The sequence below is a fragment of the Coregonus clupeaformis genome, unplaced genomic scaffold (assembly GCF_020615455.1).
Source record: "Coregonus clupeaformis isolate EN_2021a unplaced genomic scaffold, ASM2061545v1 scaf0067, whole genome shotgun sequence".
NCBI classification, from domain to species: domain Eukaryota; kingdom Metazoa; phylum Chordata; class Actinopteri; order Salmoniformes; family Salmonidae; genus Coregonus; species Coregonus clupeaformis.
The window spans coordinates 618,096-630,537 of record NW_025533522.1 but is presented as its reverse complement, the minus strand read 5'-3'; the positions used below and the strand labels follow the sequence as shown (position 1 = coordinate 630,537).

The 12,442-nt window shown below is 43.6% G+C and overlaps 1 protein-coding gene across 1 annotated transcript in view; it reads left to right on the top strand.

Annotated features, from left to right (window-relative positions):
* oaz2a (ornithine decarboxylase antizyme 2a) overlaps window positions 1-12,024 on the top strand; it is a 38,337-nt gene extending 26,313 nt beyond the window's left edge. Inside the window, 3 exon segments of the mRNA XM_041837670.2 lie at window positions 1,716-1,888; window positions 6,884-6,969; window positions 9,406-12,024. Coding sequence (XP_041693604.1) covers window positions 1,716-1,888; window positions 6,884-6,969; window positions 9,406-9,536 — 390 coding nt within the window. The 3' untranslated portion in view covers window positions 9,537-12,024.
* Window positions 12,025-12,442: the final 418 nt, after the last annotated feature.

Genomic DNA, 12,442 nt, shown 5'->3' with positions numbered 1-12,442 from the left:
AAAGGTCAAGGGGTGTGAATATTTCCTGAAGGCATTGTATATCACAGCTGTCTCTATCTTCCCCTTAAAACTGCATGTTGGCTTGTAAGTAAGCATTTCATGGTACGGTCTACACCTGTTGTATTCGACGCAATTTGATTTGAACTTTCTTCCTCAATTTATAGGATAGGCTACATTGATTTAGCATTATCCTATAATGTAGACTCGTTTTTGGTATCCTACAGAAAGGATTTAAAGCTAAGGCAAGGTTTTCGGGGAAGGGAGAAATTTGATTTGCTTATGTGTCTGAGTGAGATGCGCTGCAGGTGGCTTTGATTGATGGGTCCTTTTAGGTGGGTGTGTGTGCTAATTCTCTCTATGTCCATTCAGAAAGTTTCCTGAAATAGGCCTAGCCTGTCTGGACTCTGACCTTGCAGTGGTCCAGAGAAACTGCACTACTGGAGTGATGCTGGTGTAATAATTACATAACCAACGTTCTAGTAATAGTCCGTTCCTAATAGGGCTTATGATAACAATATCTATCAGGCCTAATAGTAGGCTATAACCAGTTGATCAATCGATTCAAGTTGGAATTTCAGCAACATAATAATGAAGACATTGATTTGACGTGGGAGAATGATCCCAACTACATATAGGCTAGATGATGATGATGATGATACATTGTTAGATAGGTCTACAGTGGATTGATGCATGTTACATAATTACTATTGGATTGCATAATTGCCATGGTGTTTATGCCTATATCCAATGCAATGGTCTACAATATAGTCTACAGTTGCCAGCAGTAGGCTTACCGTGTAAGAGGAAGACACAATTATTTTTAACCTAAAGTAAAGACAATCTAATCAAAATTGTATGAGTAGACCCTCCTGCAGTTGAGAGGCTTATGGTATTATAATAGCCTGCAGATGAACAATACAGCTCAATGCTATTTTCTAAGACGCAGGTGTCACGCAGACGTTAGTCAGGTGTTGGTATCGCGACATGCCAGTCAGATCTTCAATGGTAGGCGACAGTAGCGCATTTGTCTCATTATTGTCTCTTTTCACCCTCGATAGACATAATGTTTTATTGACATAATTGTAATACAAACCCAACCTTCATTTACTCGTCGTGACGCACTCAGGTTCCAAACTCAGTTTTAGACGAGACTGACTTTATGACCAAAATTATCCTTTTACACTTTGTAGTACATTTTGACAATAGAATCAATTTTTCTGACTCATGTCAAAGGGATTAGTTGTTTTTTAGTGGCAGTCGCTCTTTAAATACATTTCATTTTGTTCTCAAAACTTTTAATTGAAATACTGTAGAATTCCATTCATTCCTATGGAGGACTGCTCCTTCTGAGGAGTACTAATATGGCCGACCGGTGGCTTTTAAGCCTCTCATTGGCCAATACATAGCATCAGCAATCCAGGGTTTATATACTGTACATCATTGATTTTACCTCAAATATTCCATGGGAAACTCATGGGAGTTAATACAGTCAATAAAAAAATGTCTGCATTCTTTCAAGGTCTAGAGAACTTAATGGGCATCACATAATAGTCATTCCCCATTCCTACTCTTTTGAAAAACTCCAAGGCCACTGTCATTGTCTGAAATGAGCTAGGTGTCAAAGCGCTGTGTGAACAGTTTCGTCTGACGCAAGCACATCAATTATCTTCAGGAAATGTACCTTTTCATCTGTCCTCCTTCCCTCTCCACTAAAGGACGAGAGGCTGACGGTGACGCGGGCAGCTCCTGTCAATGGGACACCCGCCATTCTGCACTTCCACTACCAACTGAGTGAGCGCCGCGCGGCCTGCTGGGAAACAGCCCTCTCCTCGGACAGCCTCTTTCTGGAGATCGCCGCTGGGGCACTGGCGGAGGGCAGCAAAGAGGGGTAAGCATAGGCACACAAACAGACAGACAGACAGACAGGCAGACAGACAGACAGACAGGCAGGGTGTTACATGCAGCTCTGAGACACATATCCCCTTGTTAAGACCTACCAGCATGCCTGCAGACACCCATTACAGAAATGTTGGATGACCTGTTAGGTTACTAATTTCACATGCAAGTTATACTCTGACAACATTGATAGTATAAGGACAATGGGCTTTTCGTTATAATTTTTTAAAATTTGTATTTAATTCTAAGTAAGTCACAGCTTATATGTGCAATTTATAAACTATAATGATTTAATACAACTCAATGTTTAAATGCTGAGCGCTTAATGTCCCTGCCTGCCTAGTGTGTCGCACTCGCAAATGCTTCACTCGGACTGACAATGGCTGCCTTTTGTAACTTATTGTGTACATAATGTTGCTGCTACCGTCTCTTATGATCGAAGAGAGCTTCTGGACATCAGAACAGCGATTACTCACCTTGAACTGGATGAATACTTTTTCTTTAATGAGTCGGACGAGAGGGATTTGCTCCAGACACCCGACAGGGCCCTCATCCCCGTCATTCGCAGTAGAAAGAGACGGCGATATCCTGGAAGGAGATCGGGGTGCCTGGTAAGGAGCCGGCGACGAGTGGATAATCTGCCTTTGCCATCGGTACTATTAGCCAACGTACAATCGCTTGATAATAAAGTGGACGAACTACAAGCACGTATATCCTACCAACGGGACATTCAAAACTGTAATATCTTATGTTTCACCGAATCGTGGTTGAACGACGACATGAATAACATACAGCTGGCGGGTTATTCACTGTATCGGTAGGATAGAACAGCATCCTTTGGTAAGATAAGGGGTGGCGGTCTATGTATATTGGTAAACAACAGCTGGTGCACGATATCTAAGGAAGTCTCGAGGTTTTGCTCGCCTGAGGTAGAGTTTCTCATGATAAGCTGTAGACCACACTATCTACCAAGAGAGTTTTCATCTATATTCATCGTAGCTGTTTATTTACCACCACAAACCGATGCTGGCACTAAGACTGCACTCAATGAGCTGCAGAAGGCCATAAGCAAACAGGAAAACGTTCATCCAGAGGCAGCACTCCTAGTGGCCAGTGACTTTAATGCAGGGAAACTTAAATCCATTCTACCTCATTTCTACCAGCATGTTAAATGTGCAACCAGAGGAAAAAATACTTTAGACCACCTTTACTCCACACACAGAGATGCGTACAAAGCTCTCCCTCGCCCTCCATTTGGCAAATCTGACCATAATTATAACCTCCTGATTTCTGCTTACAAGCAAAAACTAAAGCAGGAAGCACCAGTGACTCGGTCAATAAAAGTGGTCAGATGAAGCAGATGCTAAGCTACAGGACTGTTTTGCTAGCACAGACTGGAATATGATCCGGGATTCTTCCGATGGCATTGAGAAGTGCACCACATCAGTCAATGGCTTCATCAATAAGTGCATCGATGACGTCGTCCCCACAGTGACTGTACGTACATACCCCAACCAGAAGCCATGGATTACAGGCAACATCCGCACTGAGCTAAAGGGTAGAGCTGGACTCTAACCCGGAAGCTTATAAGAAATCCCGCCATGCACACGACGAACCATCAAACAGGCAAAGAGTCAATACAGGACTAAGATTGAATCGTACTACACCGGCTCCGACGCTCGTCAGATGTGGCAGGGCTTGCAAACTATTACAGACTACAAAGGGAAGCACAGCTGCGAGCTGCCCAGTGACACGAGCCTACCAGACGAGCTAAATTACATTTATGCTCGCTTCGAGGCATGTAACACTGAAACATGCATGAGAGCATCAGCTGTTCCGGACGATTGTGTGATCACGCTCTCCGTAGCCGAATAAGACCTTTAAACGGGTCAACATTCACAAGGCCGCAGGGCCAAACGGATTACCAGGATGTGTACTCCGAGCATGCACGGACCAACTGGCAAGTGTCTTAACTGACATTTTCAACCGCTCGCTGTCTGAGTCTGTAATACCAACATGTTTCAAGCAGACCACCATAGTACGAAAAAATAAAATGTATGCACTCACTAACTGTAAGTCACTCTGGATAAGAGTGTCTGCTAAATGACTAAAATATAAAATGTAAAATAGTCCCTGTGCCCAAGAACACTAAGGTAACCTGCCTACATTACTACCAACCCATAGCACTCACGTCTGTAGCCATGAAGTGCTTTGAAAGGCTGGTCATGGCTCACATCAACACCATTATCCCAGAAACCCTAGACCCACTCCAATTTGCATACCGCCCCAACAGATCCACAGATGATGCAATCTCTTTTGCGCTCCATACTGCCCTTTCACACCTGGACAAAAGGAACACCTATGTGAGAATGCTATTCATTGACTACAGCTCAGCGTTCAAGACCATAGTGCCCTCAAAGCTCATCACTAAGCTAAGGACCCTGGGACTAAACACCTCCCTCTGCAACTGGACTTCCTGACGGGCCGCCCCCAGGTGGTAAGGGTAGGTAACAACACATCCAATATGCTGATCCTCAACACGGGGGCCCCTCAGGGGTGCGTGCTCAGTCCCCTCCTGTACTCCCTGTTCACTCATGACTGCATTGCCAGGCACGACTCCAACACCATCATTAAGGACCGAGCACACCCCATTCTCATTGACGGGGTTGTAGTAGAGCAGGTTGAGAGCTTCAAGTTCCTTGGTGTCCACATCACCAACAAACGAACATGGTCCAAGCACACCAAGACAGTCGTAAAGAGGGCACAACAAAACCTATTCCCCCTAAGGATACTGAAAAGATTTGGCATGGGTCCTCAGATCCTCAAAAGGTTCTACAGCTGCACCATCGAGAGCATCCTGACTGGTTGCATCACTGCCTGGTATGGCAACTGCTCGGCCTCCGACCTCAAGGCACTACAGATGGTAGTGCGTACGGCCCAGTACATCACTGGGGCCAAGCTTCCTGCCATCCAGGACCTCTATAAGGTGAATGCACCAATTTGTAAGTCGCTCTGGATAAGAGCGTCTGCTAAATGACGTAAATGTAAATGTATACCAAGCGGTGTCAGAGGAAGGCGCTAAAAATTGTCAAAGACTCCAGCCACCCTAGTCATAGACTGTTCTCTGCTACCGCACGGCAAGCGGTACCGGAGCACCAAGTCTAGGTCCAAGAGGCTTCTAAACAGCTTCTACCCCCAAGCCATAAGACTCCTGAACAACTAATCAAATGGCTATTTACATTGCCCCCCCCCCCCCTCCCCCCTTTACGCTGCTGCTACTCTCTGTTTATTATCTATGCATAGTCACTTTAATAACTCTACCTACATGTACATATTACCTCAGTAGTTTTAAGTTCTTCAGCATCCACATCACTGAGGACTTGACATGGACCAACAACACCACCACTCTTGTCAAGAGGGTGCAACAGCGTCTCTACTTCCTAAGGCGGCTGAAGTCATTCGGCAGAGGAAATCTGACTTACTGCATTTGGCCATGGTGTGGAGAGAAAAATATGCAGTTTATAACGCTATTCTACACATTTTGTCATGAGGGGCACATGCCCTGCGTGCTTGTTCGGTAATCCGGCAGTGCATGTACAGTGGCTTGCGAAAGTATTCACCCCCCTTGACATTTTTCCTATTTTGTTGCCTTACAACCTGGAATTAAAATAGATTTTTTGGGGGGGTTTGTATCATTTGATTTATACAACATGCCTACCACTTTGAAGATGCAAAATATTTTTTATTGTGAAACAAGACAAAAAAACAGAAAACTTGAGCGTGCATAACTACTTCACCCCCCTCCCCCCCCCAAAGTCAATACTTTGTAGAGCAATTACAGCTGCAAGTCTCTTGGGGTATGTTTTATAAGCTTGGCACATCTAGCCACTACCTTCTTCCATATGTTTGGGGAGTCTCCCACATGCCTTTTGGCGAACACCAAACGTGTTTGCTTATTTTTTTCTTTAAGCAATGGCTTTTTTCTGGCCACTCTTCCGTAAAGCCCAGCTCTGTAGAGTGTACGGCTTAAAGTGGTCCTACGGACAGATACTCTAATCTCCGCTGTGGAGCTTTGCAGCTCCTTCAGGGTTATCTTTGGTCTCTTTGTTGCCTCTGATTAATGCCCTCCTTGCCTGGTCCGTGAGTTTTGGTGGGCGGCCCTCTCTTGGCTGGTTTGTTGTAGTGCCATATTCTTTCCATTTTTTAATAATGGATTTAATGGTGCTCCATGGGATGTTCAAAGTTTCAGATATTCTTTTAATAACCCAACCCTGATCTGTACTTCTCCAAAACTTTGTCCCTGACCTGTTTGGAGAGCTCCTTGGTCTTCATGGTGCCGCTTGCTTGATGGTGCCCCTGCTTAGTGGTGTTGCAGACTCTGGGGCCTTTCAGAACAGGTGTATATATACTGAGATCATGTGACACTTAGATTGCACACAGGTGGACTTTATTTAACTAATTATATGACTTCTGAAGTTAATTGGTTGCACCAGATCTTATTTAGGGGCTTCATAGCAACGGGGGTGAATACATATGCACGCACCACTTTTCCATTATTATAATTTTTTAATTATTCGAAACAAGTTATTTTTTTCATTTCACTTCACCAATTTGGACTATTTTGTGTATGTCAATTACATGGAATCCAAATAAAAATCAGGTGTGCTTCTACTTGTCAACGGGGCCACTACAAAAATATGTACCGTTGGGGGTACTCGAGGACCGGGGTTGGGAAACACTGTGTCTAGTCCATTCCTCTTATGAATAGAAATGAGCCGTAATGGGAGAGCCATTATGCTACGTCGTCATGTAATATGTCGTCAGTGTCAGGTCAATATCATCTTCGCACAGTGCCAACACCGTCTCAGCGGCTCCTCCAACACTGCAGTGCTAACGAGCTGCAACTGCATTATTATGTAAGGCTATTCTCTTATGTAAAAACTAACAGTGCATCATCTCTTTCTCTCCCCCTTGTCTTTCTCCCCAGGCTCACCAGCCTGCTGGAGTTTGCTGAGGAGAAGCTGAATGTCAACTACGTGTTTTTGTGGTTTGATAGAGCCAGAGAGGATAGATGTAAGTGCTCCACTATTTAGTGCAGGGTTCTTCAATTCCGGTCCTGGAGGGCCGAAACACCTCTGTTTTTCATCCTCTCCTTCTAATCAGGGGCTAATTCAGACCTGGGACACCAGGTGAGTGCAATTAACTACCAGGTAGAAATAAAAAACAGAAGTGTTTCGGCCCTCCAGGACCGGAATTGAAGAACCCTGATTTAGTGCTTGCTCTTTGTTTTGCCCAAAACGGTCAGATATTCATCAAGGCATGGCTGTCAGTAGGTAAGGAAGAGGAGTTAATGCCATACATCCAATTTAAATTGACATTAAAGGGACAGTTCTCAAATTGTATAACTTTCTAATTGTGCTCTTGAATTTACAGTAATCCATAGTTTATGTAGCTGGATTCAAAAGAGGAGGAGTGCAGCTAGAACTCTTATTTGAAACAAAAAAGCATCACCCCCACCTCTGTTTTGGTAAAAAAGCTGAATTGGAGATTCAGACAGAGCTTTTTACCAAAACAGAGGTGGGGTGGCGCTTTTTTGTTTCAAATAAGAGTTCTAGCTGCACTCCTCCTCTTGGATGCAAGGACTGACCATCCATGATTTCAAAAGTATAGTTTTAAACATGTTTTCAGGCTATACACTGTTTGTTTACATTTACATTGTATACAAGATTAGAGTAAAACAAGCTTATATTTTGGGTTCTGATGGGGTACGACATTTGAACTAAGCTCATGGGGCATTTATAAGTTATATTCTTCAAGAATCAATGGGTATATATCATTAATGTATAAGTCACAAAAATGGATGAAGCAACTGCCGATTCTAGCTTTAATGGGCCCAGAATTGATGGTTAGCATTAGCATGCAAATTCAAGTCCATATAATGTACTTGGGCTGTCCCAGTTAGATGTTCACACTATAATACACATTGGAAATCAAGGGTTGCATTTCCTCTCCAACTGTAGAACATTTCCATGGAGAAAAAAACATTGAATGGATAGTGACATTTGATTGAGCTATCATTTTGTATATAAATAACGTCCATGAAACCAAAACCATAGCTTATAAGTACACTATAGAAAAGTATGTGGACACCCCTTCAAATTAGTGGATTCGGCTATTTCAGCCACACCCGTTGCTGACAGGTGTATAAAATTGAGCACACAGCCATGCAATCTCCATAGACAAACATTGGCTGTAGAATGGCCTTACTGAAGAGCTCAGTGACTTTCAAAGTGGCACCGTCATAGGATGCCACCTTTCCAACAAATCAGTTCGTCTCATTTCTGCCCTGCTAGAGCTGCCCCGGTCAACTGTAAGTGCTGTTATTGTGAAGTGGAAATGTCTAGGATCAACAACGGCTCAGCTGCGAAGTGGTAGGCCACACAAGCTCACAGAACGGAACCACTGAGTACTGAACCGCGTAGCGTGTAAAAATCCTCTGTCCTCGGTTGCAACACTACTGAGTTCCAAACTGCCTCTGGAAGCTAGGTCAGCACAATAACTGTTTGTCGGGTGCTTCATAAAATGGTTTTCCATGGCCGAGCAGCCACATACAAGCCTAAGATCACCATGCGCAATGCCTAGCGTCGGCTGGAGTGGTGTAAAGCTCGCCGCCATTGGACTCTGGAGCATTGGAAACGCGTTCTCTGGAGTGATGAATCACGCTTCACCATCTGGCAGTCCAACGGACGAATCTAGGTTTGGCGGATGCCAGGAGAACGCTACCTGCTCTAATGCATAGTCCCAAATGTAAAGTTTGGTGGAGGAGGAATAATGGTCTGGTGCTGTTTTTCATGGTTCGGGCTAGGCCCCTTAGTTCCAGTGAAGGGAAATCTTAACGCTACAGCATACAATGACATTCTAGATGATTCTGTGCTTCCAACTTTGTGGCAACAGTTTCGGAAAGGCCCTTTTGTTTCAGCATGACAATGCCCCCGTGCACAAAGCGAGGTCTATACAGAAATGGTTTGTCGCGATGGGTTTGGAAGAACTAGACTGGCCTACACAGAGCCCTGACCTCAACTCCATCAAACACCTTTGAGGTGGATTGGAATGCCGACTGCGAGCCAGACCTAATCACCCAACATCAGTGCCAGACCTCACTAATACTCTTGTGGCTGAATGGAAGCAAGTCCTCGCAGCAATGTTCCAACATCTAGTGGAAAGCCTTCCCAGAAGAGTGGAGGCTGTTATAGCAGCAAAGGGGAGACCAACTCCATATTAATGCCCATGAATTTGGAATGTGATGTTCGATGAGCAGGTGTCCACATACTTTTGGTCATGTAGTGTATCTTGATTAGAAGTGGCAGTGATGTTCTAGCGAAGTTAAGCTTTGATAGTGCTTCTAATCTGGTACCCAAGACAGAACAGCCACAACACTGGTTAATCCTGTCCTGGTCCTGCTAGGTTCACTAACACTTCTCTGTATGGTCTCTCTTTCTCTCTGAACAGTATCCATCATAAAGACTTTCCACTACATGGGCTTTGTGGTGGTGAAGCCCGGCAACCCTCTGGTGCCGGCTCGGACAGACCTTATCTTCATGGTCTACTCTCTGGAAAACAGCAGCTCCGATGAGGAGTGAATGAAACATTGCAACACCGGTCCACCCTGCCACTCCCTAGCCCACCCATGACCCCCACAGAACCCCTCCCACCAGCTGCCTTCTTCCCCGTTCCCCATCCTCAAACTGTGTGCCCCCTCCTTAACCCCAAAGATAAACTCTCCCACCCAAACCTCCACCTTTCTTCTCATTGATTGGGTTGTCTCACTTTTGTAGACTATTATAAGAGGGGTGTGCTGCTTGGAGATGCTAAGATCTCTGTGGTGATGCATCTTCCCCTGATGAGCACAGCGGTGGAGCAGGGAAGGGCGGAGCTTGGACTGAGTCATCACCCGATTGGTTCAGATTTGACTAATCGCCCCACCGATGGGCTCCACTCCATGCCTGGCTTAACCTGCCTGCCCACGACAATCCAACAGGGTAACCTTTTGGGTGGTTGGTGCTGGAAGAAAAATCATATCTATACTCTGACAGCTTGCACAGAATATCAAAGAGCTAACTTTGGTCTTTTAATGTACAGTAGTTTCTATACAAAGCAGGGCTTGTTTAGTAGGGACAGCAATGTAATGGGTAGCATAAGGGAATTATCTTAAGGGTATATTTGCCTGGGTATGGTTGGGTCAACATGAATTAATGAATTGTTTTGCTTGTATTTTTTCTATGATAGGGACGAGTATAACACTGATCTTTCCGTTACAATTGCATTCATTCTATAACATATAAATATATATATTCTCAAACTGTTGGGTATATTAAGTCATCATTCCTACTTTTGCATCACTAGCTATGATCTTTCAGCTTACGGTTTTCTTCTCTTATCCGATTCTGGTCAGCGTGATATTAGTCTCGCCTGATATTTGAAAGCTGAGCGAAGGTCGTCATTGGGTCAGGGCAATCTAGTTCACTGCTCTCTGCAGCAATGACGTGTGTTCCCCTCACCTGAGGTCGCTCAGCTACGCAATTAGCCTGTGAAACTAACAACACCTGAATTATTGAGCCAGTAGAGGTACATCGAGAAGGGTGGAAGAACATTAAACATTAATGTTGCATTCCATTCTCACTCGGCTCATAAGTCACATCCTAAACAGTTGCTGGAAAATTGCAGGGGAAAAAATGGCTAGACTTAGCCCTCATCATTTTTGCTAATACATTGAAGCGATAAAATAATTTGGCTGAGATGACTCTTCCTGGTTTCAATCCCAGTTCAAATTCATATCTTCATATACAGTTCAATCAACCAGAGCCCTTTTGTACTATTAATACCATCCCCAACAACACCCCTGCTCAGTTGAAACTATTTTGAGAGGGTTGTGGTGGGGCCTTTTCCGCCTAACAAAAGTGTTCTCTTTTACACTTCAGTCTTACTGTAGAATGTTCTACTGTAGAACAAGTAAGTATGTTCTTACTGTAGAATCTTCCCACATTCATCCCTAGCTACCCAAAGCAACGGGGCAAAAAGGAAACCAACCCATGAAGGGAAATGTACGATACAAGCACTTTAGGTAGACACGTAAAATCGAGTGGAAGTGCATTAGGGTCCAACATGGAGATGTGGCCAGCACCTTCTATTTTGTTTTGCCGCGCAAACCTGACAATTGCCAAAGAAATGGTTCTCCATTCAGCAGTAACAGTTAAAAGGTTCCTGTCAACAGTAATCCTATAGGACACTGGTTTAAGTTTCTCTCTCACACTAACAAGATCCCTAAAACAGTGCTAGGGTGACCTGGTTTGTTCAGGAAAGCAATATACAAATACATTCCCCTACCAATAGCTTTTTGTCTCAGAGGAACATGGTCAAGAGTGATCTGTGCTTGGGATCCTATGTGCAGGGGGCTTTCATTTTTGCATGTGTGTAGATCTTGAGTCTTCATAGATGGGTTAGCTGACAACGTCACGAAAACGATACGCACGCTTCAATGGGGCAGAAGTCTGTGAGGAGTTGTGATTCTGAATGGCCAGATAGCTACCAACAATGACAAGAAACTGCCATGTAGGGAATGGTAAGTGACTTGTTGTAGCTAGTTTCATCATGTTCTTGATACCATGTCTTGTTTTGAGGGGTTTTGACTGATTTCATGTCAATGCTAATATGGCAAAATGTTGCTAGCTAGTTAACCAACAACTGTAAAGATATATTTGAGAGACAAGTGTTCATTGTGCAAATGCATTTATGATTTCAATAAACAATGAAGAAATATGGTTTACACGTTGTCAACAATCAAAGCCAACCCCGTCTGTTTTGCCTCATAGTTGCGCACGCATCAGTTGTGTTGCTAAACAACCAACCTGTCTATAGCTATTGAATGAGCCGTGACGATAAGGATAATGTCTATTCATCTTCAGAGTTATATTTTTATGTATCTTTCTTGGTTGATTGTTTCTTTCTTATAGCCTAGTTTATTTTTCTTTTGTGTACAGTGGCATACAGAGATAATCATTCATTCAATGACAATCCATACCTGTATAACTTTTTCTGTATGGAAAAAATATATAAAATGGTTTTAATTTATCTTGCTTGTGTTTGTTTTTCCATGGGGATGTGTGTGCATAGTTGCTGACAATTGAGAGAGAATGTGTTTGAGTAAGAAGTTATGTCCCTGGGTCGATCCCAGGTTTTGGCACCAAAAAAATGAATATAATGAAAATGGTAATAGCAGACTCATGAGCATCATTATTTGACAGCCAAATAGACACTTTACTGACAACGGTCCATCAAACAGGTTGTTGAATTTAGTGTTTAATCTTTGGCAGAAGGCACTAGGAAGTTAGGAACCATTTACAAATCGGGCCTATACCCTAAGGGGACGATGTAGTACAGTGACACTAAATAGGGTCGGACATATCCACCTCCAAAACATAAAGAAACCGGCAGACAAAAGGTATATTGCAGAAAGGAGATAGACAAACTAAAAAGGTGCACTGTGTTA